The 25,475-nt window shown below is 69.5% G+C and overlaps 7 protein-coding genes across 7 annotated transcripts in view; 4 read left to right on the plus strand and 3 right to left on the minus strand.

Annotated features, from left to right (window-relative positions):
• Positions 1 to 324: 324 nt before the first annotated feature.
• CHLNCDRAFT_137953 (hypothetical protein) lies at positions 325 to 1,910 on the plus strand (the record flags this gene model as incomplete). Its single annotated transcript, XM_005851174.1, has 5 exons — positions 325 to 490; positions 590 to 735; positions 852 to 1,022; positions 1,200 to 1,364; positions 1,527 to 1,910. 5 exons carry the CDS (start codon positions 325 to 327, stop codon positions 1,908 to 1,910), a joined length of 1,032 nt encoding a protein of 343 aa, XP_005851236.1.
• A 216-nt stretch (positions 1,911 to 2,126) lies between these two features.
• Positions 2,127 to 4,656, minus strand: CHLNCDRAFT_48481 (hypothetical protein; the record flags this gene model as incomplete). The annotated part of the gene is made up of 7 exons (XM_005851464.1): positions 2,127 to 2,347; positions 2,391 to 2,583; positions 2,745 to 2,959; positions 3,212 to 3,360; positions 3,651 to 3,847; positions 4,040 to 4,264; positions 4,498 to 4,656. 7 exons carry the CDS (start codon positions 4,654 to 4,656, stop codon positions 2,127 to 2,129), a joined length of 1,359 nt encoding a protein of 452 aa, XP_005851526.1.
• Positions 4,657 to 5,272: 616 nt separating this feature from the next.
• On the minus strand, positions 5,273 to 7,088 carry CHLNCDRAFT_19374 (hypothetical protein; the record flags this gene model as incomplete). Its single annotated transcript, XM_005851465.1, has 6 exons — positions 5,273 to 5,590; positions 5,734 to 5,805; positions 5,974 to 6,038; positions 6,174 to 6,290; positions 6,423 to 6,666; positions 6,828 to 7,088. 6 exons carry the CDS (start codon positions 7,086 to 7,088, stop codon positions 5,273 to 5,275), a joined length of 1,077 nt encoding a protein of 358 aa, XP_005851527.1.
• Positions 7,089 to 7,470: 382 nt separating this feature from the next.
• On the plus strand, positions 7,471 to 11,599 carry CHLNCDRAFT_137956 (hypothetical protein; the record flags this gene model as incomplete). Its single annotated transcript, XM_005851175.1, has 7 exons — positions 7,471 to 7,476; positions 7,828 to 8,016; positions 8,161 to 9,363; positions 9,592 to 9,917; positions 10,064 to 10,267; positions 10,484 to 10,931; positions 11,108 to 11,599. 7 exons carry the CDS (start codon positions 7,471 to 7,473, stop codon positions 11,597 to 11,599), a joined length of 2,868 nt encoding a protein of 955 aa, XP_005851237.1.
• A 331-nt stretch (positions 11,600 to 11,930) lies between these two features.
• CHLNCDRAFT_137957 (hypothetical protein) lies at positions 11,931 to 23,496 on the plus strand (the record flags this gene model as incomplete). Its single annotated transcript, XM_005851176.1, has 48 exons — positions 11,931 to 12,170; positions 12,317 to 12,367; positions 12,472 to 12,554; positions 12,697 to 12,817; positions 12,915 to 12,996; positions 13,142 to 13,254; positions 13,345 to 13,416; positions 13,571 to 13,652; positions 13,769 to 13,827; positions 14,012 to 14,111; positions 14,261 to 14,297; positions 14,430 to 14,496; positions 14,763 to 14,801; positions 14,953 to 15,102; positions 15,195 to 15,317; positions 15,434 to 15,594; positions 15,781 to 15,892; positions 16,031 to 16,102; positions 16,237 to 16,310; positions 16,441 to 16,555; positions 16,674 to 16,717; positions 16,819 to 16,864; positions 16,980 to 17,045; positions 17,202 to 17,269; positions 17,588 to 17,701; positions 17,924 to 18,030; positions 18,172 to 18,269; positions 18,405 to 18,643; positions 18,801 to 18,957; positions 19,171 to 19,300; positions 19,455 to 19,492; positions 19,633 to 19,729; positions 19,958 to 20,061; positions 20,242 to 20,343; positions 20,448 to 20,485; positions 20,696 to 20,762; positions 20,925 to 20,981; positions 21,135 to 21,280; positions 21,384 to 21,467; positions 21,583 to 21,728; positions 21,913 to 22,025; positions 22,110 to 22,201; positions 22,369 to 22,479; positions 22,593 to 22,835; positions 22,972 to 23,030; positions 23,142 to 23,213; positions 23,332 to 23,398; positions 23,472 to 23,496. 48 exons carry the CDS (start codon positions 11,931 to 11,933, stop codon positions 23,494 to 23,496), a joined length of 4,683 nt encoding a protein of 1,560 aa, XP_005851238.1.
• Positions 23,497 to 23,696: 200 nt separating this feature from the next.
• Positions 23,697 to 24,997, plus strand: CHLNCDRAFT_137958 (hypothetical protein; the record flags this gene model as incomplete). Its single annotated transcript, XM_005851177.1, has 5 exons — positions 23,697 to 23,812; positions 24,103 to 24,322; positions 24,409 to 24,539; positions 24,645 to 24,719; positions 24,964 to 24,997. 5 exons carry the CDS (start codon positions 23,697 to 23,699, stop codon positions 24,995 to 24,997), a joined length of 576 nt encoding a protein of 191 aa, XP_005851239.1.
• Positions 24,998 to 25,262: 265 nt separating this feature from the next.
• CHLNCDRAFT_137959 (hypothetical protein) overlaps positions 25,263 to 25,475 on the minus strand; it is a gene marked incomplete at both ends in the record, with an annotated part of 2,891 nt that continues 2,678 nt past the window's right edge. Inside the window, one exon of the mRNA XM_005851466.1 lies at positions 25,263 to 25,316. Coding sequence (XP_005851528.1) covers positions 25,263 to 25,316 — 54 coding nt within the window. The remainder of the gene's footprint in view (positions 25,317 to 25,475) is intronic.

Genomic DNA, 25,475 nt, shown 5'->3' on the forward strand with positions numbered 1-25,475 from the left:
GGGAGCTTGTACTGTATGCTCCTGTTGTCGGCTAAACTCGTTTAGCCCGCGTGTTTCTTCCGTCTGTGTCTGTTTCTTCAATTCAAGAATGCCGCCTGCAATAGCTGACGCTCTGGGAAGAGTGGTACCCTAGCTGCCTCCTGGGCCCTTGCTTTTCTTCCTGCGCCTCCCACCAGGCAAGCCTAGCCTGCGATGGCCCGCGTGGCAGGTCCCACCCCAGCACGCGCCAGGTCGCACCTTAAGTGGGCTGCCACCACCGCCGCCGCCTTCCTCCTCCTGCCAACCGTCCTGCTCCTCGTCTGCTTGGCACGCTCGCACGGATGCATGTTCAACCCATGCGATTCTTGGGATAGGGTTGCCGAGATTCCAGAGCCTGGGGTCGGCGTGGCGGCCTTCTTCAACTCGAGCGGCGCGCGGGAGCTGGCGGCGGGCAGGTTTGTCCGCAGGCGGCCAGGCAGGCAGCTGCGCATTCCCAAGCTTCTGCACCATGGTGAGTGCTGTCCCTCCTGCATCCCATCTGATGCAGCCGTCCACTCCATTTCCCCGCCCTGAGCTGCCTTGATCCCCTGTCCCCGCCTGCCCTGGGCAGTGTACCTCCCAGACGAGCACGCGTTTGCCGAGGCGGCAAAGGCGGGCAAGCTGCGGGCGGAGTGGCCGCTGAGCTGCCGGCTGATGCACCCCGACTTTGAGCACATGCTCTGGGACATGAGGGCGGCAAAAACCTTAATCAAGCGGGTGAGGCGGGCGCTTCTGATCTGTGGGGAGCGCCGCTCCCCCGATGTGGCTGCCCCAATGGCAGTTGCAGGAGCGGCACAAACCCCGCCCTCACCCCGGCCCCCTGCCTGCCGCAGCACTACCCCGAGCTGCTGCCCGCGTTCCTAGGGTACAACGAGGTGACGCGCCAGTCGGGCGCCATCCGCGCCGCCATCCTGCACCGCTTCGGCGGCCTGTACCTGGACATCGACGTCTCCTGCCTGCGCCCCTCCACCGACATGCTGGCGGGGGCCGACGTGGTGCTGCAGGTGGGCTTGCCTGCAGAGGTTCAGTGCAGGCGGGGCTGCAGGGTACGGGCATGAAGCCGGGGCGGGCCAGTGCGCTTCATCTCCCCTGAGGGGATAGGATCCCTCTGCTGCCACCTCGGCCAAAGCTGCCAAACCCTGGCGCCGCCCTCCTGCCCGCCTGCCCTGCCGCTGCGCCAGGGCGCCGCCACCAGCCAGCCGGTGAGCAACGGCGCGATGGCCAGCGTGGCGGGGCACCGCCTGTGGGCCCAGGCGATGGAGCTGATGGTGGAGCGTTTCCTCACAGACCCCAAGATGCCCATCTCCAACCTCACCGGCCCCGGCCTGCTGCAGTCAGCTCTCGAGGTGGGCGCCAGCACCGGCTGGGCGGGCGCGGCGGGCCGCTGCGGCTGCATGCGGGTCCGCGTCCCGTGCGGTGGTGCACCGCTGCACGCCGCAGCTGCCGGTATGTCATGTGTCGAGTGGGCTGGGGTCCATGGGCGCATGTCGTGTGCGTACTCGGTGCAGGAGATGGGCATCGCGCCCATAGCAAAGCCTGGCAAGGCGGCGCGCCCGCTGTCGGGGCTGCACAAGAAGGACGGCGGCCTGGTGAGGATTCACCCGCACGGCACCTTCTTCTCGCCGTGCGGGTGGAGCGCTGAGGGGTGCCATCGCAAGCTGGCGCTGCAGCTGGCGGTGGGGACCATCCCCCCTAACCTGGTTGGGTATCACCGATACCTGGCCAGCTGGCTGCCTGGAGGCAACCCCGCGGGCATCTTCAGCCAAGAGGATGCCGCCAAAAAGATGGCAGCCGGCACCAGCAAGACTGGGGCCGCTACCGCAGCAGCCAATGCGCCAGCTAGCAGCAGCAGCAGCAGCAACAGCAGCAGCAGCAGCGGCAGCAGCAACTGACCCACACTGACTGACGCTGACCTTGGCTGCCAGGCGGTACTGCCTCGCGCTGCAATTCTTCATTACAAATACGAACTGATACGCTTGGCAAAGCCAGGTTGGTGACCTGGCTCGCTCGATGAAATTCCGAAACCGACGAGACCCCTGAGCAGCGCGCCAGCCTGCAGGCAAGCCGCCAGCGCGGCGGCGGCCCAGCCCTCGCCGCCTGCGCCGCCGCTAGCCGGCGCGTGTGAAGTTGCCTAGGGCCAGCGCCGCCGCCACTCGGTCCAGCGCCTTCTCCAGGGTCTCCATGGATGCGGCGTAGCTGATGCGTATGCAGGAGGGCGCCCCAAAGGCGTCTCCAGGCACCAGCGCCACGTTGGCAGTCTCAATCAGGTACCTGCAGAACAAGAAAGAAAGATGGAAAGGATGAGGAGCCGGCAGGCAGGCGCAGGGGGCTATCAGGGAGGCCCCAGGTGGCCAAGCGGGCGGAGGCAGCACGGGCAAGGCAGGCAGGCGGGGAGGAGTGGGTGCGGCACCTGCACAGCGCGTCCACATCCTCCACCGGGCCCCAGCCGCGCGCCTCCACCCCCGGCCCCACAAAGGCCGCCACCTCTGGCATAACGTAAAAGGCGCCCTGCGGCGCCGCCAGCCCCACGCCCGGGATCTGCTGCAGCCGCTGCGTCACAAAGTCCTGCGGCAGGGTGGTGGGCGGCGAGGGTGGTGGGGCTTGGTGAGAGAGGCGGGAGGTGGAGCGGGCGCAGCAGCGTCAGGCAGGCAGCTGATCGGCCGACGCCCGGGGTGGGGGGCAGCAGCGAGAGGCGGCAGCAGCAGCAGGGGAGGCAGCAGGCGCACCCTGCGCTGCTCAAACGCCGCAATCATGTCTTGCACCAGCGGCCCGCCCTGCGGCCCCATGCCCAGCGCCGCGACCGCCGCGTGCTGCGCTATGCTGCTGGCGCCAGACGTGCTCTGGCTCTGGATCACCGCCGCCGCCTTGGCAAAGTGGCGCGGCGCGGCCAGGTAGCCCAGGCGCCACCCCGTCATCGCGTATGCCTTGCTGAAGCCGTTCACTGCAGGCGCAGGTAGGCACGGACACAGGCAGGGCGCAGGGGCAGGGGCGATGCGGTTGGGGGCCGAAGGCAGGGGCAGGAGAGCGCGGCAGCGGCAGCGGCATGGGGCAGGCCACCGCCTGCCGCGCCGCCGCCGTCTCCCGCCGGGCGCAGCCCCCGGCACCTCTGCCCTGCACACCACACGCCTCCCCTGGCATGACAGGCAGGCCCGGGCCTCTCTCACCCGCCGCGCCCGCCCCTGCCCTCCCTCACCCGTCAGCGTGCGTTCGTACATGCCGGGCAGCGCGGCGAAGCTGTGGTGCGCTGCCGGGCGGTACACGATGTACTCATAAATCTCATCCGACAGCACCAGCAGGCGCGGGTGCTCCGCCACCACCTCGGCCAGCGCCTCCAGCTCCTCCCTGCCACGTCACAGCGCAGCGCAGCGCAGCACGCGACAGGATATGAAGCGCACGGACCGGAGGCAGGCAGGCAGGCATGGCAGGCAGGCAGGCATGGCAGGCAGGCAGGCAGGCAGGCAGCGCAGGCAGGGCGGGGCAAAGCGGGGCGGGGCGCGGCCGGGCGGGGCAGGCAGGCAGCGTTGGCCAGCAGCACCCCGCCAGCGCTGCTACAGGCGGGTGGCTGGGGCGAAGGCACACCGGCCGGATGGCCGCCGACGGCAGCGGGCTGCTGGCCCGCCACCGGCCCACACCTGGTGTACACGGCTCCCGTGGGGTTGGAGGGCGTGCACAGGATGAGGAGGCGTGAGCGGGGCCTGAGCGCGGCGCGCAGCGAGGCGGGCGTCAGCTTGAAGCCCTCCTGAGGCGTGGCCTCCACGATCACGGGGGTGGCGCCCGCCAGGCGGGCCATCTCGGGGTAGGAGACCCAGAAGGGGGCGGGGATGATGACCTGGCGGGGGTGGGGCGCCATGCGCGTGTGTGTGTGTGGCGGGCGAGGCATGGGCCCAGCGGTCGGCGACCAGCGGCCCGCAGCCAACCAGGCGAGCTGGCGCCGCCACCAGCCCTGCCGCAAAGAGGAGGGAGGGGCCGCCAGCCCGCCGCTCCCCGTGCCCACACCAAGCGCACGCGCCGGCGCGCGCACCTCGTCCTCGGGCGCGCACACCGCCAGCAGCGCCTGCCAGATGCACTGCTTGGCGCCGTTGCTGACCACGATCTGATCTGGGTCGTACCGCACCCCGTTCTCCGCCTCCAGCTTGGCACACACCGCCTTGCGCAGCGCCGAGGTGCCGGTGTTGGGGGTGTAGCGCGTGAGGCCCAGCCGCAGCGCCTCCACCCCCGCCTCCACTATGGGGGCGGGGGTGTCAAACTGCGGGGCAGGGAGGGTGACCCGGCCAGAAGAGGAGGGAGGGAGGTGCGCTGTGGGGCCCAGCGCCAGGCAGCAGAGCGCCCGCCCGCAGCCGCCTCGTGGCTGGCGCGGCGCACAGACGTGGCACACCCCCAGCAGGGGCGAGCAGGCGGTGCACAGGTCAGGTAGGCGGCGAGCCAGGGAGGCGGGCGGGGCGTGCGTCGGCGGCGGGGCAGGAGGCGGGGCGGCCTCACGTCGGGCTCGCCCGCCGCCAGGCCAATGATGTCGGCGCCCTCCTCTTTGAGCTTTGTGGCCAGGTCAGTGAGGGCCATGGTCTTGGAGGGCTTCAGCGCCGCCACCCGCGGGTTCAGGGTGGTGTCCACGGGGGCCGCGGCGGTGTGCGAAGCGGCCATGGCTGTGCAGCGCAGGGCTGCGGGAGGCAGGCGGGGGACGGAGGCGGGGTGGCGGCACTGGGTGGCGGCTGGGCGGCGGCGAGCGATTTAGCGGCCATCGCGCACCCCAGCGCTCGCAGCTCACCCGCAGGCGCGAGCTGGGCCCTGTGTAGGAGCTGGCACACCACTTGCCCGCCCTGCACTCCCGCAGGGCAGCGCATGCTGGACGCTACACGCAAGTGCAGGCGCGCACAAGGGAGGCAATGCTTGCGATGTCCGGCCGCCGCCTTGACCTTCCCCACATGCTGCTGATCGGGACTCGGCGGTGCCGGCAGCGCGCACGGCAGGTGCCGGCGGAGGAGCCAAAATTTCATGCGGATACGCCCTTTTGGGGGCTCCCGCATAGTTACAGAGGATACAAAAGGAACGAAACAGCTTGGATTCCAAGCGGGGCTTCGGCACTGGGCCGGGTGAAGGACGTCCAGCGGCGCCCGCACCGTGAGGAGCAGGGTACAGTGAAAAGCAATGCGATGCAATGGATGGGCCTGCCTATGCTACCATTGGTACAGCCTGCGCTACATGCACACACTAGTTGCGCTACGGACGGCATGCCCGTAGGGGCCCTGCCGCCGCCAGGTCAGCAGGCCTTGAGGTTGATCATCTCCAGCTCTTCCGCCACCTGCCTGCCTGCGGGCGTGGGCGGGCATGCCGCTGCCGCCCCGGGCTCGGCCGCAAAGCGGCCCAGCGGCTGCAGCACCACGTCTGAAGCAATCTGGCTGAACACGGTGGAGCTGACGCGCCAGGTGGGGCGCCCCTGGGCCCGCGCCGCCTCCGCCGCCGCCACCGTCTCCTCTGTGCACACCACCTCATGCCAGCCTGCCCTGACATGCCCGCCCGTCAGCCACTCCATCTGCTTCCCCGCCTGCAGCAGCAAGCAGCCCTCCGGGATGCGCACCTGCGGCAGGGAGGCGGCGGGGGAGGGCAGCAGGGCTGCTCAAGGGCACGGCGCGCCACGGCAGGGCCGCAGGAGTTCGCAACGCAGCAGCGCTGGCGACGCCACGCAGCAGCGCGGGCGGGCGGCGCGGGGGGCGGGCGCACCGGGATGCGGCGCCCGTTTGCCAGCCAGGCGTAGAGGCCGGGGAAGCGGCTGCGGCCGTGGATGGTCAGGAACTGCGTGGGGAGCAAGGCAGGACATGCGGTGGGTCAGGCAGGGGCAGGCGAGCCAGCAGCAACATGCTGGAAGTGCGCAGAGCCAAGCCAGGCACGGCACAGCGCTGCCGCATGGTACGGGGAGGCAGGGCGGCGGTGGCAATGGCAGGGAGGGGCTGCGTGCCGCACATTGAGGTCGTAATGGAACCCCGCCACCACGGTGCCCAGCCTGCCGTGCCTGTCCAGGTCGGCACCTGGTGCAGGAGCAGCGGGGGAGCAGCGGTTGGCAAGGGGGTGAAGGAGCCATCTGAAACGTTTGCAGGGCAGGCAGGCAAGGCTGGCATTCGGTGGGGACACTGCGGCCTGGCAGGGCAGGGCCCGCAGCGCACCCGTGGGCGCCAGCAGGTGCGGCGCGTGCTGCATGCGGGCGGTGAACGCGTCGGCCTCCAGGCCAAAGCCGCGCGCCGCCATCTCCGCCACCGTCGCCACCGCCCCCAGCAGCTTGCCTGCAGCGCCGGCGCGGAGAAACCCGCTGCTGAGCCTTTCCCATCGACAGCACATCGGCAGCAAGCCCCGGCTCGAGTGCAGCAGGCGCCATGGATGCGAGAGGCAGCGACAGCCGCCCCCACGCAGCGCACCTCCCCAGCCGTCCATGACCTGCCGCCACTCGGGGAAGGCGGCCGGCAGCACCGGCTCCGCATTCAGCTCCGGGTACTGGGTGGCGGCGGGGCGGTCGCCCAGCCTGTGGAAGAACCGCCACTTGGGGTCTGCCTCGCTGGGCAGCGTGGGGCGGTCCTCCGGCGCCAGGCTGGCTGCATGCGCCATGATGGACGCATCCCGCAGGCACCGCGGCTTCTCCACCCCCTCGGGCGTGGCGCCCACCTGCGCGCACACGCAAGGGCGGTGGAGGGCAGCTTGCCAAAGGGGTTGGGGGGCAGGCGCAACAGCTGCGCACGCGGCAGCTGCCTCGCACAGCACTGGAGGGCACCTCTGCCGCGAGCTGCCACGCCCCTGGATCAAGCAGCCCCCGGGATCGTGCGCACCTGGTACGCCAGCTCAGGCCGCACATCCGCCATCTTGACCTCCAGCGGCTGGCTGAAGTACCTTTCCAGCAGGCTGAGGAAAGCGTCGTTGTCGGCGGTGTCCACCCGCGGGTCGCGCACCACCAGGGCCGACGACTGCTGCAGGCAGGCCGCCAGCGCGGCGCACAGCCGCTGCACCTCGGGTGCCCCCTTGTCCGCAGCACCCAGGAAGACAGCCAGGTCAAAGACGGGCAGCTGGGCGCACAGCGGGTTGGGCTCCATGCCTGCGGGCGGGCAGGGCGGGCAGGGCACGGCGCGGGCGGGGCTGTGTGTTGGGTGAAAGCTGGCACCATCTGCACGCCCGCAAATGTCTCGTTGCTCACAACGCTGGAGGCGAGCACAGCCCACACGTCCCTCTCACCTGGCTGCAGCAGGACGGGGCCCGACGCTGCGGCCGCGCCGCTGCTGGCTTGCAGCTGTACCTGCTGTGGGGCTACCACGAGCTTGGGCTGCTGCTGCTGCTGATCCAGTGCCGACATTGGCGTGAGCCTGGGGGCTTCCGGTGCACGCAGGGGGTGCCCCGCCTGTGCACTGGCGCTCAGCGGAGGGAAGGCAGCGATGCTGCTGCTCGCCACCCACGCTGCCCAGAATGCGGATGCAGGCAATGAGAGTCACGCCCAAAATCAAACAATCCACGTCTCGACAGCATTACAATTTGGCCCCTCATGTATACATGACCGGCGTTCATGACTTCTGTTTGCGAGCCCAACGCTCACCTCTAGCACAGCCAGCAATCAGGCATTAGTGGACGGCCCCCTGAGGTCGCCGTTCCTCTCTCTGCAGCAGTTGCACACCGGCGCACGCCCATTCAGGCAAAGGCGCCGATGGCGGAGCTGGAGGAGACGAGGGCGAAGCTGGCAAAGGCGAGGAAGGGTGCACAGTGCCTGTCGCCTTGGGGACTCTGCTCCGCCTCGCGCCGCCGCCTCGCCGCCGCTCGAACCCACTTCCCGTATGTGCGCAGGCTGTTGCCAAGGGCAAAAAGCAGTATGAGGAGCTGGTGCGAGTGAAGCAGCACCAGGAGGTGCTGGAATCCAAGGTGTCGGAGCTCACCGAGCAGCTGGCGGCAGCGCAGGCACGGGACGCGGCGGCCGCCACCGGCGCCGCCGCCGCCGCCGCTGATGTGGAGGACCTGCGAGCCCAGCTGGCCAAGGTGGGCTGGGCTGGGCTGGGCTGGCGAGAGGTGGTTGGCAGCTGCCTCCGCAGCCGGGCGGCAGGCATCTCTCTCCCTCACCGGCGTGGGTAGCCACTTGCTTGCCTCCATGCCGTGAGATGCCCACTGCTGCCGCTGCTGCAGGCGGTTGCCAAGGGCAAGGCTCAGTACAAGGAGCTGAAGGCTGTCAAGGAGCAGCACGCTGAGCTGGAGGCCCAGGTGGCGGCGCTGAGCGACCAGCTGGCGGCGGCGCAGGCGGGCGGCGGCGCGGCGGATGAGGTGCAGGAGCTGCGGGCGGCGGCAGACACCGCGGCAGCGGCTTCCCAGGCCCTGGAGGCGGCTGCCGCCTACAAGGACGAGCAGCTGGAGGAGGCGGCGGGGCAGCTGGAGCAGCTGCAGGCGGAGCTGCACCAGCGGGATGATCAGCTGGCGGCGCAGCAGGGCCAGGCGGCAGAGGTGGTGCAGCTTCGGCAGCAGCTGCACGCGCTGCGGGAGCAGCAGGAGGCCTCGCAAGTGGAGCGGCAGCAGCAGCAGGAGGAGGTGCGGCAGGCGGCGGAGGCGGCGGGGCAGCAGGCGCAAGAGGAGCTGCATGCCTCGCGGCAGCAGGCCGCCGAACTGAGTGCGCAGGTGGGGCAGCTGCAGGCGCAGCTGGCGGCGCTGCAAGAGCAGGAGGCGGCGGAGGCTCAGCAGCACCGGCAGCAGCTGCAGGAGCGGGCCGACGCGGAGCAGGCGCAGGGGCAGCTGGCGGCGCGGGAGCTGGAGGCGGCGCGGGAGGAGGCTGCTGAGCTGGCGCAGCAGGTGCAGCGCCTCACCGCGCAGCTGGCGGCCAGGGCGGAGCAGGAGCGGGAGGCTGGCGAGGCGCAGGCACCCGCCGCCCAGCAGCCAGAGGGCGGCGAGGAGGCGCCGGCGCGGCCGGAGGCGGCCGCCGAGGATGCCGACGGCCTGGCGCGGCAGGTGGAGCAGCTGGCGGCGCAGCTGGCCAGCGCGCGGCAGCAGCACGAGGCGGAGGCGCAGGCGGCGCAGGCGCTGCGGCGGCAGCTGCAGGAGGCGCAGGCGCAGGCTGGCGCTGCCGCCGCGCTGCCGCTGCGCCAGCAGCTGGAGTCTGCCAATGCCGACATCAGGGCGCAGCTGGATGCGGCGCAGCGGCGCATCGCAGAGGCGGAGAAGCAGCTGGCGGCGGCGGCGGCCGCGGAGCCGGCCGGCAACGGCGTGGCGCCTGGGGCGGAGGACGGCGAGGCGGCGGCCCAGGCTGCCCAGGATGCGGCACACGAGCAGCGGCGGCAGGTGGAGGAGCTGCAGGATCAGGTGGCGGTGATGGAGGAAGGCATGGCCACGGCGGCGCTGCGGGTGAGGCGGCGGCGGGGCGCGCGGGGGGGGGGGGCGGGACGTGGTGGTGCCACCGGCGGGCTGCAGGGGTGTGGAGGCTGGGCACGCTCTGCCGCAGGTGCTGGCTGGGCTGCGCACAGGCGGGTGCCAGCGCGGGCGCCTGCGGCGAGCTTTTGGCCGCTCCTGAGCGGCGGCACGCATCTGTGACTCACGGGCCCAGCCCTGCCCTCCACCCGCCCCGTCACGCAGATCCAGCTGGCCGAGGAGGCGGCGGCGGCGGCGCAGGCCCGCCTGGAGGCCGCCGACGCCGAGTGCGGCAGCCTGCGGCGCAAGCTGGCGGCCGCGGAGGGGCGGCTGTCGCTGGTGGATGGGCTGGAGGAGGAGGTGGCTGAGGCCAAGGCGCGGGCGGGGCGGTGGGAGCAGCAGGTGGAGGAGCTGCGGGAGCGGGTGCGCGGGGCGGAGGCAGAGGCGGAGGCGGCGCGGCGGGCAGCCGCCGCGGCGCAGGGCCGGCTGGAGGAGGCGAGTGCTGCTGCGGCGGCGGCGAGGGCGGAGGCGGAGGAGGCCGTGGCGCAGAGGTGGGTGTGGGTCATGAGAGTGAGCTAAAACCTGCGCATGCATGTCGTTTGTGTGCCGCCAGTCGGTTGGTTGAACGTGCCGACGCCCCGCCCCCACTCGGCGCCTCATCCGCAGCCCCACACTGCCCGCCGCTGCCTCCTTGCAGCAAGCTGCAGCAGGATGGCGACACCGCGCTGCGCGAGGCTCGGCAGCTGGCCCAGCATGCCGAGGAGCAGCTGGCGGCGGCCGCCTCCCAGCAGGCGCAGGCGGCAGAGGCCCTGGCGGCGGCCCAGCAGCGCGAGGCGGCAGCCGGCGAGCGCATCGCTGAGGCGGAGGGCCAGGCGGCGGCGGCCCAGGAGGAGGCAGCCAGGTGCGCTGGGTGGGCGCCACACCGGGGCAGGCCCGTGATGCTTGGCGCACCCGCTGGGGACTGGGGCATGCGTCAACGGCCGCCTTGGGCTGCTTCTCGTCTGCCTGTATGTGTGCTAATGGCCGGCCGGCTGGCTGCCCAGTCTTGCATTACTGCGGCCTAACACACACACACACATGACCACACATAACCTCCCCCCCCTGCTCCCTCGTGCAGGGCTCGTGCCGAGGATGAGCAGCGGCGCCAGAAGTTTGCCCTCGTCAGCCAGGCCTTTGCCAGGAAGGAGGAAGGGCTGCTGGCGCAGGTGGAGGCTGCCGAGGCGGAGGCGGCCGCAGCGGTGCAGGAGGCGCTGCGCCTGAACCAGGACCGGCAGCAGCTGGCGGCAGCGGCGGCAGGCGCGCAGCAGCGCGCGGCAGAGGCGGCGGCGGCTGCCGAGGCGCAGCTGGTCGCGGCGGTGGCGCCGCTGCAGCAGCAGCTGGCGGAGGCGCAGCAGGCCGCCGCTGCGGGGCAGGCTGCGGCGCGGGAGCGGGAGGCAGAGGCGCAGCGGGCCGCTGACGAGGCGCAGAAGCTGTCTGCCAGCCTGGAGGCAGCGCGGCAGGAGGCGACAGCGCTGCGGCGTGAGCTGGAGGCGGCCGGTGGCAGCAAGGAGGCTGCTGAGGAGCAGGTTGGCACGCTGCGGCGGCAGCTGGTCGAGCTGCAGGAGCGGTGCCGGGAGCTGCAAGATGCGGCGCGGCAGGCGGCGCAACAGCTGCCGCTGGGACTGGCGCCGGCGGGGCTGCGGGCGGCTCCGGGCGCTTCTCGCTGGCGGCCGGCCCCGGCTTCGCCGCGCCCGGCGGCGAGGAGGCAGCAGCAGGCGGGGCGGAGGCGGCGTCGGGGAGCGCTGCCGCCCTGGAGCGGCAGGCGCTGGAGCAGCAGGTGGCGGATGCTGAGAAGAAGCTGGCGGCGGGGCTGGCGGTACAGCAGGCCAGGCTGGCGGCCCTAGAGAAGCAGAACCGCGACCTGAGCTGGCAGGTGGCCATGCTGACCCGCGGCGGCGGCGGCGCCAGCGCGGCAGGAGGCCCCGGCGGCGGCGGCGGCGACGCGCGCGGCCCCGGCCGCCTGGGCATCGGCGGCCCGCCCGGCTCGGTGGCGGTGCCCATGCCAGCGCTGCAGCTGGAGGGCGGCGAGGCGCGGCCGCTGGCGGTGGCGGTGGGCTGGGTGCTGCGCCACCGCAAGCACCTGGTGGTCGGATACCTCGTCGTGCTGCACGCGCTGACCTACGTCTGCGCCACCCTGCTGGCGCGCTGCCAGCACCCGGTCGCCGCCGCCGCCTCCTCCTCTTCCGCCGGCTGAGGCGCGGCGGTGGGCGCCTGCTCGTGACCGTTCCGAAATGCTGATTGCATGAGCCTGCACCTTTTGGCCTCTGGTGTAAGGTTGCGGCTCAGCTCAGATATGCGACCAGGATGGGAACTTCCTGCTGATGTGGATTGGAAAGAACCCTGGTGCTAAAGAGGAAACTGGCACCCCTGGGCCTTATCCAGCAGGCAGGCGGGCCCCAGAGCGAAAGATTGAGAGGGTTGAGGGGCGTCTGAAGCTCAGGGGGCACAGTCACCCAGCACCCCTTGAGCATCACCTCGTTTTGGGGCAGCACAGCGCGGCTGTCAAGGGCCCCGCGAGTGTCGCAATGACGCTCAACATGGCTGCCGCGCCGCAGGGCGACTTGCCCTGGCTCGAGGCGCGGCGCGGCGGGCGCCGCTCCTGGATAGAGGACGACGGCGGCAGCGTGGCGCGCTCCACCTTCAGCCGCACCAGCCAGGCAACCTCGGACAGGGGAGACGACTTCGAGGAGCTGAAGGCGGCTGCGCTGCTGGGAATCAAGGGCAAGCACAGGGACCATGTGGTGGTGCTGCCGCCGCACGCAGAGGTGAAGCCAGCTGGGGGGCTGTGGTCCGTTCAAGAGGGTCGATTGTCACGTGCTGCTGCTTCTGGTCTCGCGATGAGGTTGAGGTTCTGAGGCCCCTGACCCGTCGCCACCTGCTGCCCTCGCCCGTTATGGCTGCCTGCCTGCAGGGCCAGGGCGTCCAGGTGGTGGATGTGCAGCACATGGACCGGCGCTCGCAGGTGCGGCGCCGGGGCCGGGGGTGGACGGCAGGGCAGGCAGTACTGGCAGCGCCCGGGTTATGTGTTGCCCACACCCCTCATCACCCCCACCACCTTGCTTGCAGCGAGAGCTCATGGAACGCATGCTGCGGCACGGCCAGGCGGACAACATGCTGCTGCTGGAGCGAGTGGCGCAGCGCCTGGAGCGGTGGGCGGGCTTAGGCGTGCCTGCCCGCCCGCCCGCCTGCCTGCCTGCCCGCCTGCCCACCCGGCTGATACCTGAGCCTGCCGCACCTGGTGGCCGGCCGGAAAGCCCCTGCATTGCCCCGCCGCCTGCCCGCCTGCCGCAGCGCGGGGCTGCAGCCTCCCACTGTGGAGGTGCGGTACCGCGGCCTGTCGGTGCTTTCCAAAATGACGGTGGGCGACCGCGCGCTGCCCACGCTGCGCAAAACGGTGAAGCGCCAGGCAGAGGTGCGCTGCCGCGGCGTTGGATGCGGGCACGCGCCTCGTGGGGCGCGCGGTGCGGGGGTGGCTGAGGGGTGCCTCTTCGGCTCCCCGCTGCCCGCAGCCCGCGCTGCGCGCGCTGGGGCGCGCCCCGCCTAAGACGCTGTTCCCCATCATCGACGAGGCCTCCGGAATCATCAAGCCAGGTGGGTCTTGGGGCCAGGGGAGGCGCGCTGCTGGTGCGTCAAAACAGGCGGCGCCACGATGGGCCGAGCGGCTGGCCGCCTCCAGATGCCGGCGGGCCGGGTGGAGGCGCGTCCACAGCCGGCCCCCACCCCCGCCCTGGCGCAGGCGACTTCACCATCCTGCTGGGCCCACCCGGCTCCGGGAAGACCACCTTCCTAAGAACCCTGGCCGGCCTGAACAGGCGGCACACCAGCCTGAAGGCAAGCGGGCAGCCGGCGGTGGGCTTGAGGCGAGCACACTGCATCCAGGGGCCGGCCTGGTGCACCACGGCCGCGCGCGTGCCTGCCTGCCTGCCTGCCTGGGGGCAGGTGCAAGCGCAGGAGCTGAGCTACAACGGGCGCGGCTTTGACGAGTTTGTGGTGGAGCGGTCGGCCGCCTACGTCTCTCAGGCGAGAGCCGCCTGGCCCTCGGCAGCTAGGAGGCTCGCAGCTCGCCCGCCAAGTGCTCGCCCGCGCACGAGGCCCCAGCATGGAGCCTTGCATTCTTGCCTTCCACCTTGCTTTCCACCTTGCTTTCCACCTGCATCCACTGCAGGTGGACGACCACTACGGCGAGCTGACGGTGCGGGAGACCTTCGACCTGTCGGCGCGCTTCCAGTCGTCTGGCTACAAGAAAGGTGCGCCGCCGCGTGCGCGCCGCACCCTGCGCCGCCCTCCTGGCCCACCCTCACCTCGGTGCCGACCAGCGCTGTAGGACCCAGCAGGCTGCCTCCCCCTGCTGCCTGCCCCGTAGCCGTGCTGGAGGAGCTGGCTGCCAAAGAGCGGGAGCTGTGCATCAGCCCAGACCCCGAGGTGGGCAGGCTGGGGTGCTGGCCGGCGCGGCCGGGCCGCCATCCGCAGCCAGCCACCACACGCACGGCGGGCCCACCACCAGGCCCTGTTGCTCATCCCCGAGGACAGCTTCGCGCCCTCCCTCCCTCTCGCCCTCGCGGCAGAGTCGTTACTCCCATGGCCACCCGACCCTGTGCCTCTGCAGGTGGACGCATACATGCGGGCCACCGCAGTGGCGGGCAAGGGAAATCTTATGGTGGAGGTCATCATACGCCTCCTGGGCCTGGATATCTGCGCAGACACAGGTGGGCGGGTGGGGTGGGTGGGTGGGCGGGTGGCGTGGCTCGGCCCGGGGCGCCGGGCGCCAACCGCACGCAAACGGCGGCGACCGTGGCGGCACCGCCGGCATGCGTGGGTGATGCATCCGCTGATGGCCGGCCCTTGCGGCGTGCAGTGGTCGGCAACGCCATGCTCCGCGGCATTTCGGGCGGGTGAGCGGCCGGCTCTGCACTTGGCCTGCGAACGGATGCTCCCAATCAGTCAGTGCTGCTGCTGCGGTCCACACCCTACTGCTCAAGCAGCGGGTCGCTGACCTGGCCGTCCCCTTCCCTCCCATGGCGCAGCCAGAAGAAGCGCGTCACTACAGGCAAGGCTGGGGAGCGAGCACAAGCCTGGCGGGTCCTGCTGGGGGTGTGGTGGCGCATGCTCGCCCGAGGGCGGATGCATGACGTGCCAGGCCAGCATGAAAACGGTGAATGGTCTGCTGCCGCTGCAGGGGAGATGGTCGTGGGACCCATCCGCGCGCTGTTTGCTGACGAGGTTTCGACAGGCCTCGACTCAAACACCACCTACCAGGCAAGTGCTGCTTGGCAGCGCCCCGCGACTGGCTGCTGCCTGCATCCTGTGGGCGCGCGTGAGAAACCCGCGGCGCCACGCCGTGTGCCCTGCTGCTGCAGATCATGCGGGCCTTCAAGAACGTGTGCCACCTGTACAAGGTCTGGTAAACTTGAGTGAGGCGACAGGGGGAGGGCAGGGGGGCGAGGCCTCGAGGGGGGGATGGGGAGGAAGGCAGGGGGCGATGTGGAGCGGACAGGGGACCAGGGGAGTACCGGCGGCCGACCATGCCGCTCGCTGGGTGTTCTGCAGGCGACGCTGGTGGTGGGCCTGCTGCAGCCCCAGCCCGAGACGTTTGACCTGTTTGACACAGTCATCCTGCTGGCCAGCGGCAAGGCACGTGGGGGGCGAGAGATGGGGGCCTGGCAGGAGCTGGGGACAGACTGGCGGCAGCCTGGGGCGGTAGGGAACGATGCTGCTGGTGCGGCTCTTGCTGCCCTTCTCCACAGTTTGGTGCGCCTGCCTGGCATCCCCTGCCTGCCTGCCGCCCGCAGGTCTGCTACCACGGCCCGCGAGAGGGCGTGCTGCCCTTCTTCGGCGGCATCGGCTTTGTGTGCCCGCCGCGGCGCGGCGTGGCCGACTTCCTGCAGCAGGTCGCCACCCCCAGCGACCAGCACGTGAGCCCGACCACAGCAGGCACAGCATGTGCCTTGCCTGTGCCGCGCATGCTGTGTCGACCCGTTGGCTTCTGCGCCCATTCGCCCCTCCTGCTGCCTGCCTGCCGCTGCCGCAGAAGTACTGGGACATGCGCAACCAGCGCCCCTACCGCCATGTGTCGGTGCTGATGATCGAGAACGCCTTCAAGAAGACGGAGCTGTGGCAGGGCGTCGAGTCGCAGCTGGCGCAGCCCTTTGATGCCAGCTCCGCCGACCCGCGTGCCCTGGCCACCACCAAGTGAGACGATGTGAAGCGGAAAGCTGGCATTGCTCATTGTTATGTCCTGCATTCTTTCTCTGAGCAGCGCAGTGACAGCGCAAAGGCAGCAACCCGCTCCCTGCCTGCGCACCACACAGCATGCGCTACCCGGGTGCGACGCGTCGTGACTGCTGGTCCCGCCCTGCCTTCATGCCTGTCCCGCAGGTACGGCCAGACGTACAGCCACCTGCTGCGCACCAACTTTCGCCGCATGATACTCCTGCAGACCCGCAACAAGATATTTACCATCATTCGCACCAGCCAGGTGCTGCTCATGGTGAGCCCCCAGGCAGCGCCCTGAGCATTGAATGCATGGGTCGTCGCTGGCCGGGGCCCTGGTGTGCGCACACCACGGCCCGAGCATCACACGCTCTTTGCTGCGCCTGCGCCGGGCCCCTGCTGCTGCCTGGCGCAGGCCTTTGTGGTCAGCACGCTGTTCTGGCGGGAGGACAAGGGCACCGTGGAGGACGGCAACCTGTTCTTCGGGGTAGGGCCGCGCTTCCTTCGCCAAGCCTGCGCCATGCAGCTAGAGCTGAATCCAGCCTGGCCCCCTGCTGTTCTGGTGGCGGGGGGCCACTGGTTCCAGCAGTGCTGGTGCGCCATGGCCCATGGCATGCGCAGGTGATCTTCTACTCTATCCTGTACCAGCTGCTGGGCGCCATCCCCGAGATGCACCTGCTGGTGGGCAGGCTGAGGTGAGGGGCGGGGGCTGCAGCTTGCGCCGCCCCTCTGCCTGCCTGATCCACCGGCAGCGCCGCGCCGGCTTGCTGCCACATGGCGGCCAGGCCCCGCCTCCATCGCGCTGCCCCGCCACGTGTGCCGCAGTGTGTTCTTCAAGCAGCGAGACGTCAACTTCTACCCCGGCTGGTGCTTCGCCATCCCCACCTTCCTCATGCGTGTGCCTTGGAGCTTCCTGGAGGCAACCCTGTGGACCAACCTGGTGCGCACGTGGCGGTGGCAGTTGCAGCCCCATCCGCGGCAATGGTGTGGGCTGCAGGCATGGCATACGCTTTCACCTGCCCACAGCTGGTGCTACCGGCCTCCCTGCCTGCCTGCAGGTGTACTGGCTTGTGGGGTTCAGCCCAAGCGTGCGCTTCCTCATGTTCTGGTGAGCAGCTCACTCTGTTTCCCAAGGGCACTGCCGGCCACACTGTTTCCGGGTTTGGTCTCCACCTGATGCCCCCTGTCGCCCCTGCTGGGCAGGCTGCAACTCTTCCTCATCAACATATGGTCCGTGGGTCTCTTCCAGGTGGGTGGGATGTGGGCAGGTCAGGTCATGGTGCCGCAGGCATGCACGGCCAGCCCGCTGGTGGCGGCATCCCTCAACCCTCTGCGTTCTGTCGACCACCGCCATGTGCCTGCAGCTCATAGCGGCTGTCACGCGGAATGATACGATTGCCACCGCCGTGGGATCCTTCTTCCTGCTCATTGTGAGAAGCTGGAACCTGCTGGAACTGCATGACGTCCTTGTTGTGCATTGCGGCTGGTGTGCTTGCCAGCCAGGCCAGGCAGCCATTCGTTCCCACAAGTCTCCCTTCCAGGGCTGACACAAGCATGCCGTCCCTTCCTTGCACCTGCTGCCGCAGTTCATCAGCCTCACAGGCGCGCCGCCACGATGCCGGGCTGGCGCCCGCATGCTGTGCCTGCTGCTGCTGTGCCTGCCATGTGAACATCAACCAACGCCTGGCGTGATCAGTAACATTGCCACGATGCAGGCTTTGTGCTGAACAAGAGCGACATCCCACCGTGGTGGATCTGGGGTAAGGGCTGCAGGCCACACACGCGTGTGCTCAACAATGCGCCGCAGGCATGCAGCATGGCCATCTCTCTCCCCCTCCCTCCTCCTTGCAGGGTACTGGTCCAACCCGTGAGTGCAGGAGGGGGAGGGGTGCAGGCAGGATGGCGCATCGCTGGGCGCATGAGGATGAACCTCCATGCACACACACCCCATGCAAGCACCCCTGCTTTGCAGGTTTGCGTGGGTCACCCGCGCTCTGGCGATCAACGAGTTCACGGCTGCCCACTGGATGCGCCCAAACCCCTCCAACCCGGGCTCCACGCTGGGCATCGATGTGCTGCAGTTCAGGTGGGGCGCCTTGGCCCGCCGCCTTGTGAGACTCGCCCTGCCAGCTAACAGGCTCGCTTGCCAGCCGGCATCGCCGTTTCCATGCCTGTGCCAAGTTGTGCTGAGCCATGCCGTGCGCTGGGCTGCGCTGGGCTGCGCCGTGCGGTGTCGTGGCATGCCGAGGCCTCGCCTTGTTGCGCCACGCCGTCACGCTGTGCTGTGCTGTGCTGCGCTGTGCTGCAGGGGCTTCCCCACAGAGTACTGGTGGACCTGGGCGTCTGTGGGATTTGTGCTGGCCTCCCTGGCCCTGTTGCTGCTGCTCTTCATCGCCACGATGACCTTCATCGGGGGTGAGCGGGGGAGGGGCGAGAGGGGCGCGGCAGCAGGGCCCAAGCAAGGTGGCGGCAGGTGTGGTGCCCCGTCTGCTCATGCCAGCCCACTCACGCCCCCGCTGCCCATGGTACCTGCCCCGCCTGCCGCGCCGCGTGCAGCCCCCCGGCAGCGCCGCACCATCACTCCCGAGGCGCTGCAAGACTTCCAGCTGAGCCGCAAGGAGCTGCTCACCCCTCAGCCCTCCTTTGCTGAGCAGGTGCGTGCTTGGTGCGGCTGGTGTGTGGCGCTGGTTGCGCCTGTGTGCGGCATGCAGGCGCCGCAGTCAGTCTGCTGGAGTCCAGGGATGCGTCCAGATGGGACTGACGCACATCAACGCATCCCTGTCCTGCAGGACATGGCTGAGCAGGGCATGGTGGCGTGGCCCTCCACAGCCACCCAGGGCACCTCCAGCACCAACAAGTCGGGCCGCCTGGCAGCAGCCGACAGCGCTACGGCTCCAGGCACAGAGCCGCTGGCCGGCGCCCCTGCCGGCCCTGCCGCCGAGGACGGAGCCGTGCGTGTCACCGTGACCCCGCTCGGGGGCCCCACTGGTGCTGCTGGTCGCTCGAGCAGCTTCGAGGCGGGGGAGGAGTGAGCTGCTGCCTGGCACCGACCCTTTGCGGGAGCCAGCTGCTGGGCTGACTGCTCAAGCTGGACACGTCGTGGCCTTCTTCCATGCCCGCATTGCTGCCGAGCCTCTTGCTGCCCAGTCACCTCCCCTGGCCCTGCCCTCCTGCTGCGCGCGCAGGCCCATCAGCCCCCGCCACCTGTACCTGATGCGCTCCAGCCAGCGCATGAGCCAGGCATCGCAGCAGGCCGAGGTGTACCGCCAGCGTACCGCCATCCCGTTTGACTTCACCGCCATCACCTTCAGGGATGTCGAGTACTCGGTGCCGCTCCCTCCGGTGAGCGGGTGGCTGCCGGATGCATGCAGCGGGCGGCTTGGTGTTGGGGAGAGGAGCGCGCTGGGCAGGCAGGCGGCTGCCATTATTACTGCCGCCAGCCTCTCAGCCTTTCCTTTGTGGGCAGGCCCTGGGGAGCGGAGGGAGTTCAGCAGGGCAAAGAAGGTGGCGCTGTTGCAGGTGCTCACATGGCGCGCCAGGCATGCGTGCGTGCAGGATGCAGACCCGCAGCGTGCCGACGTGCCGGCCAGCGGCCCCCACCAGGGCGCGCTGCGCCTGCTCAGGGGCATCCACGGCGTGTTCCGCCCCCATGTGCTCACCGCGCTCATGGGGGCCTCGGGGGCAGGTGGGTGGCCTTGGGGGGCCGGCCAGGAGGCGGCCTGGGCGTCGGGGAAGGGCGTGGCAGGGTATGGCCGGCGGCGGCGCAGGGGGTGCCCGCTGGGCTCCCCACTGGCCCCCTGCACCCACCCCTTGCTTGCAATCTAGCCCACGCCGTGCAGGCAAGTCTACGCTTCTGGACTGCCTCGCCGGACGAAAGGTGAGGGAGGGCAGGGGCGCCGCAAGCCAGCATGCAACCGCCGGCAGCGGATCAACACGACCGCCGCTGGGTGCCGTCAGCCCGCGCCTCCCTTGCCTGCCCCTGCCCCCGGCCCAGCCCTTGCCCCCTGCGCCCCGCAGACCTCCGGCCTCATCACCGGCGACATCCGCGTCAACGGCTTCCCAAAGGACCAGCACACCTTTGCCAGGGTCGCGGGCTACGTGGAGCAGACAGACGGTCGGTGCACAGGCGCAGCCGCCGGCTGCTCGGCCGGCGGGCCCTCCCTCGCTGAGGGCCCGAGGCCCTCTCATTCTGCCTCACACCCCGCCCGCAACGATTCCCTCCTGCCTCCTGCCTGCTGCCTGCCCATGGACTGCACACAGATGGCCCAGCTGCCCTGCCCGGCAGCAGCGCTGATGGCCTGCCTTGCCTGGCACGCGCTCTGGCTCCGCGGCCCTGCTGCAGTGCACATGCCCCAGACCACCGTGGCGGAGGCCTGCCACTTCTCGGCCCGCGTGCGCCTGCCCACCTCTGTGGAGAAGGGCAGCCGCGAGGCGTTTGTGGAGGAGGTGAGCCAGCGGGGCGGGCGGGCTGTGCTTCATGCTGAGCAGCATCTGCTGGATCATTTTCCTTCCCGAAACGCTCGCCAGAGGCATCTGCCAGCCAGCCCGGGCAGTGCTGAGCTGGCACATGACACCTGCGGCCGCGCGCGCCTGGTGCCTGCTCGGCTCCCCTGCCAACCGGCGCAGGCCATGGCTCTGGTGGAGCTGGACAGGCTGCGCCACGCTCACGTCGGCGTGCCCGGCGTCAGCGGACTGTCGGTGGAGCAGCGCAAGCGGCTGACGCTGGCGGTGAGGTGCCGGCGCCCCGCTGGCTGGCGGCTGCTGCTGCCACGGCGCGGCGTGCGTCTCTCACTTTCTTCTGCTGGCCTGCCTGCCCGCCTGCTGCGCCGCAGGTGGAGCTGGTGTCCAACCCATCAGTTGTGTTCATGGAGTGAGCAGGGCGGGGCGCGCGTGGGTGTGCTGCGTGTATGCGCCTGTGCCCCTGTGTGTGTGGTGGTGATGCCGCGTGTGTGTGGGTGGCAGGGAGGGGCAGCCGGGGGCAGGCCAGGGTGCCGGGGAGTGTGTGTGTCCGACTCACGCGCCTGGCGCCCTGCTGTCCCAGCCACCCCCTGCCCAACACACCTCGCCCACGCGCCTGCAGCGAGCCAACCAGCGGGCTGGATGCGCGAGCCGCGGGGGTGGTGATGGATGCCGTGCGCGCCACAGTGGTGGGGGATGCTGCTGCTGCTGCCGCCGCTGCTGCTGCTGCTGCTGCTGCTGCTGCTGCTGCTGCTGCTGCTGCTAACACGCCGCCTCTGTGTGACGGGCGTATGAGTGTGCGCCTCTAGCGTGCCCAGCTGCAGTGGTGCGGTCCCGCTGCCGCCCTGCAGGACACCGGGCGCACCGTGGTGTGCACCATCCACCAGCCCAGCGCCGACATCTTCGAGGTGCGGCCGTGCATGCATGCCTGGGCACCCTCCGCGCTGGCACCCTCCGTGGTGGTGTGCCCGATCAAGAATGCCCGCCACAAACTCACTACGCAATTGGCAGCTCGCCCCGAGCCCTGACCCGGCGCCATCGATGCCCTCCCTGCCCTGCAGGCCTTTGATGAGCTGCTGCTGCTGAAGCCTGGCGGGTCGACGGTCTACTTCGGCCCGCTGGGGGACGACAGCCAGGCGCTGATCCGGTACTTCCAGGGCATCCCGGGCGTGCGGCCCCTACCCCCCAACTACAACCCAGCCAATTGGTGAGCAGCCAATGGACAGTGCGGAGGCTGGCGCAGGGTGGAGACTCCAGCAGGGGGCGGAACGCTGCCAGGCATCACCCGTCTGCCCTGCCTTGGCACGCAGGATGCTGGAGGTGACCAGCCCGGGGGCGGAGGAGGCGCCGGGTGTGGACTTTGCCCAGCTGTACGCCAAGAGCGACCTGGCCAGGTGGGCTGATGTGCAGGAATGGCAGGCCGCCAAGGCAGGCCTGCCTGCCCGCCCTGCCCCCACAGCGCAGGATGCTGCACGCGGCGGCCTGCCCCTCCTCCGCCATTCTGTGCAGGCAGATGGATGGCGTGATTTCGCAGCACCACGAGCCCAAGGCGGGGGCCGCGCCGCCGCTCTTCAGCGAGCTGCATGCGTCTGGGTTCGGGGAGCAGTTCCTGGTGAACCTGCGCCGCAACTTTACGATTTACAACCGTTCGCCAGGTATCATCCGTTTCCTGTGTGTGTGTGTGTGTGTGTTTTCCAGTGTCCCGGCCTGGCTTGTGTGCATGTGTCTGTGCGGTGATGGCGGCGTGCGTGTGTAACCCCCCCCCCTCCGGGGCTGCCTGCCTGCACCTCTGGACATCAGCGGCCGACGGCTCATCCCTGCCTGCCCCTGCGTGCGCAGAGTACAATCTGACGAGGGCGGCGGTCACCACCCTGATTGGCTTCAGCTTCGGCGGCATGTTCTGGAGGCAGGGAGACAACCGCTCCACCGTGGCGGGGGTGCTGAACATCATGGTGGGGAGGGTGCCGGGCGCCCGCTGCCTGCCGTGAAGGCAAGCTGTACGCTTAGCTGCAAAATCTGCTGGCTGCTGCGTGCAGGGCGTGCTGTTCAGCTCCACCCTGTTCCTGGGCATCTCAAACTGCCTCACGGTGCAGCACCTCATCGCCGCACAGCGCACGGTGTTTTACAGGTGCGAGGCGGCGGTGGCCGGCGGTGGTGGCAGGCATCCTGATGTGCGAGCTGTCAGCCTCCCAGCCGAGCCCCAAGTTCGCAGCCAGCCACAGATCAGCTACACAGCCGCCACAGCCGCCACGGCGCCAACATGGCCCCCCTCCCCCCCTGATCCTTTTCATGCAGGGAGCATGCGGCGGGGATGTACCGCGTGGCGCCCTTTGCCCTGGCCCAGCAGCTGGTGGAGCTGCCCTACCTGGTGGTGCAAGCGCTTGCCTACTCCTGCATAGTCTACTGGTGAGCGAGGGGGCATCGCAGCACGACAGGTGGAAAGCTGTCCAGCGCAAGGAGCACCTGCCGCCCAGCATGGCCGTGACAGCGTCTGCCCCAGCCTGCCCGCCTGGCCGCAGGATGGTGTGGTTTGCCCGGGACGCCGCCAAGTTCTTTTGGTTTTACTTCCTTTTCTTCCTGACCTTGTGGTACTTCACTACGTTGGGAATGGCCGCAGTCAACCTGACACCCTCAGTGCCGCTGGCAAACGTGCTCTGCTCCTTCTTCTTCGGCTTCTGGAACCTGCTCTCCGGCTTCCTCATCCCCATCCCCGCCATGCCGGGCTACTGGGTGTGGGCGGCCTGGATCAACCCGGTCATGTGGTGAGCAGCAGGAGCCGCCGCCGCAGGCCCGGAGCATCCCCAATCCTCCTTGACCCCCCACCACTTTCGTTCGAGCGTAACCCCTCCCGGGTGTGCTGTACCGCTCCCGCTACCGCTGCCGCTACCGCTACCGCAGGAGCATCTACGGGATGGTAGTCTCCCAGCTGGGCAGCTTCAGCAACGAGACCATCACAAGTGAGGCGGCGGGGCGCGTGGCGCCGCCGGCTGCAGCCGCAGTGGCGCGTCGTTGCATGCGGCGCAGATGACCCCTGCTGCTGCCTCTGCTCCAATTGAGCGATGTCGCAGACCTGAGCGGCGTCACCGAGACCATCCCACAGTTTCTGTCGGACACTTTCCAGTATGAAACATACATGCAGGGTGCGGCTTGTGCATCATTCTCCCACACGCGCAGCGGCGTGGGGCGCGCGGCGCCGTATATTTGAAGCCGCAAGCCGGGGCCAACCGCCTGCCGTCGCCGCGCCCCCCCCTGCCGCAGGCGTCATCGTGGCGATTCTGTTTGCTTACATCCTGGCCTTCTCCAGTGTGGCGATGATTTCCCTCAAGTAAGTGAGGGGTTGAATGGCTGACGGTAAAGGGCGTAAGCGCCGAGTGCGGCCGAATGCTCCTCTGTCGCAGGCTGCTCAACTTCCAGCGCCGGTAGACATTGGAGGCTGCCCAGCCACTGCCTGCCCAGTGGATGCACAGCGTCGCCTTGCCTGACTGTTGATGGGCCGGCTGGGGCGGCACGGGAAGACGTGGCGCCTGACAGCTCAGCGCCAGCTCAGCGCCAAAAACCCTTGCATTTCGCAGCGCTTTACATGCTTCGAATTGTTGCCTGGCAGCTGGACCCAATTGCCCTAGATGCTGCCCTTTGAAATTGAGAACCTGGTGGACGAGGAGGCGGGGCCGCCTGGGTTTCTATGGATGGACGAGTGCGATCCGGCGGCAGTCGACGATCGCATGCCAGACCATGCTGGGTGCCGGTGCAGTGCGGGCAGCTGCGAGCTGGGCAGTTGCCCATGTGCAGCTGACAGGCTTGAGGCCAGGGTGAGCAGTGTGTATCATGGCACGATATCGATGCCGGCCCTCCACTTGAGAGCGGCCGTCGCGGTTCCGCCGCCAGCGCTGCCGCCAGCGGTGCGCTCGAACATGCTGTGGGCCCCTTGATTGTGCGGCAGCTGCCTGCTGTGCAGGGGCGGCAGCTGGTGCTGCTTCCAGCGAGCGAGCCGGCCGCGATTGAGTTGACGGAATGCGGCCCCAGCTGCAGCTGCTTTGGAGGGTGCGGCTTGGTTCTATCAAGCGCCGGCTCGCAGCAGCCTGCAGTCACCCTGCAGAAGCGCAGCGGCAAGGGATGGGGCGTGTATGCCGATGAGCCGCTTCCTGCAGGATCCCTGCTGGGGCAATATGGGGGAGAGTACATCTCGAATGCTGAGGCGCAGCGGCGGCTGAAAGAGTACGACACAAGCGGCGGCGGGCACGCCCTGCTGGTGAGGGGCCCCGCTGTGTGTGCCACCCTGGCGCTGTCCAGCTTTATGGCATGCATGCCCTGACGGGGCTGCATCCATGCCGGCAGGTGCTGCGCGAGTGGCTGCCCTCGGGGACAGCCGCCATCCGCCTCAACATCGACGCCACGCGCCGCGGCAACCTGGCCCGCTTCTTCAACCACTCCTGTGACGGCGGCAACCTGCAGCTGCTGCTGGCCAGGTGGGCCCGGCCCTGCTCGCCTCGCCTGGCCCAGCTCCCGCTGCCCGCGGCGGGCAGCGGTCAGCCGACCTTAGTAGCCCACCGGCGTGCATGCCTGGCTTGCAGGCACACCGGATGCTTGTTGCCGCGGGTGGTGTTTGTGACCAGCAGGGCTGTGCAGCAGGGGGAGGAGCTGACGTGGTGCTACGGGCGCCCCCCAAATGGCGGGCCAGGCGGCCGGCCCTGCCACTGTGGCACTTCCGCCTGCCTTGGATTCATGCCACACGAAGAGGTGTAAGGGCATGCCCAGGCATGTTGCCACCATACCAGGGGCTAGAGCCATCGGCAGAGCCCCTTCCATCATCCGCCGCCACCCGTTGCATGTTGCCCCCTGATGTGGCACCCTCCCGATTGGGCAACCCCCGCCCCCGCTCCCTCCTGGCAGCCCGCGCGGCGCTCCCCTCCCATACGTGAACTGACCCCATATAGCCCTGTTTGAGGGTTGAGCGGGGCGGAGCGGGGCTGCTTGCACACGTGATGGCATGCACGCTTCAACGCTCCCGCTGTCATCTCACCTCTCTAGCGTCAGAAATACAACTCTTACAAGCCAACCAACACGAACAGAGAGACCGAACAACAGAAATGAACAGGAAATATGAAGCCGCCACAGGCGGCAGCACCTTCCAGCGGAGACGGCAAAGCGTACAAGGCACACTTTTTCAATGGTTCTTGCAATTGCCACCCTTACCGGTTATACAGCCACAGTGCCGCCCACACCGCGCACCATTCTTCTTGCAGCTGCAGTTCCGGGTGCAGGCGCCGCGGCAGCCGCAGCGCACGGCTGCCTTGCCGCCGCCGGGCTGCGCCGCCATCGCCACATTGAGAGACACCACAGGCACTCCTCGCTGCGCCGTGCCGCTGAAGGTCAGCTCGCTGGCCAGGCTGGGTGGCGCCTTA

This window comes from Chlorella variabilis (assembly GCF_000147415.1).
Source record: "Chlorella variabilis unplaced genomic scaffold CHLNCscaffold_2, whole genome shotgun sequence".
Taxonomy (NCBI): domain Eukaryota; kingdom Viridiplantae; phylum Chlorophyta; class Trebouxiophyceae; order Chlorellales; family Chlorellaceae; genus Chlorella; species Chlorella variabilis.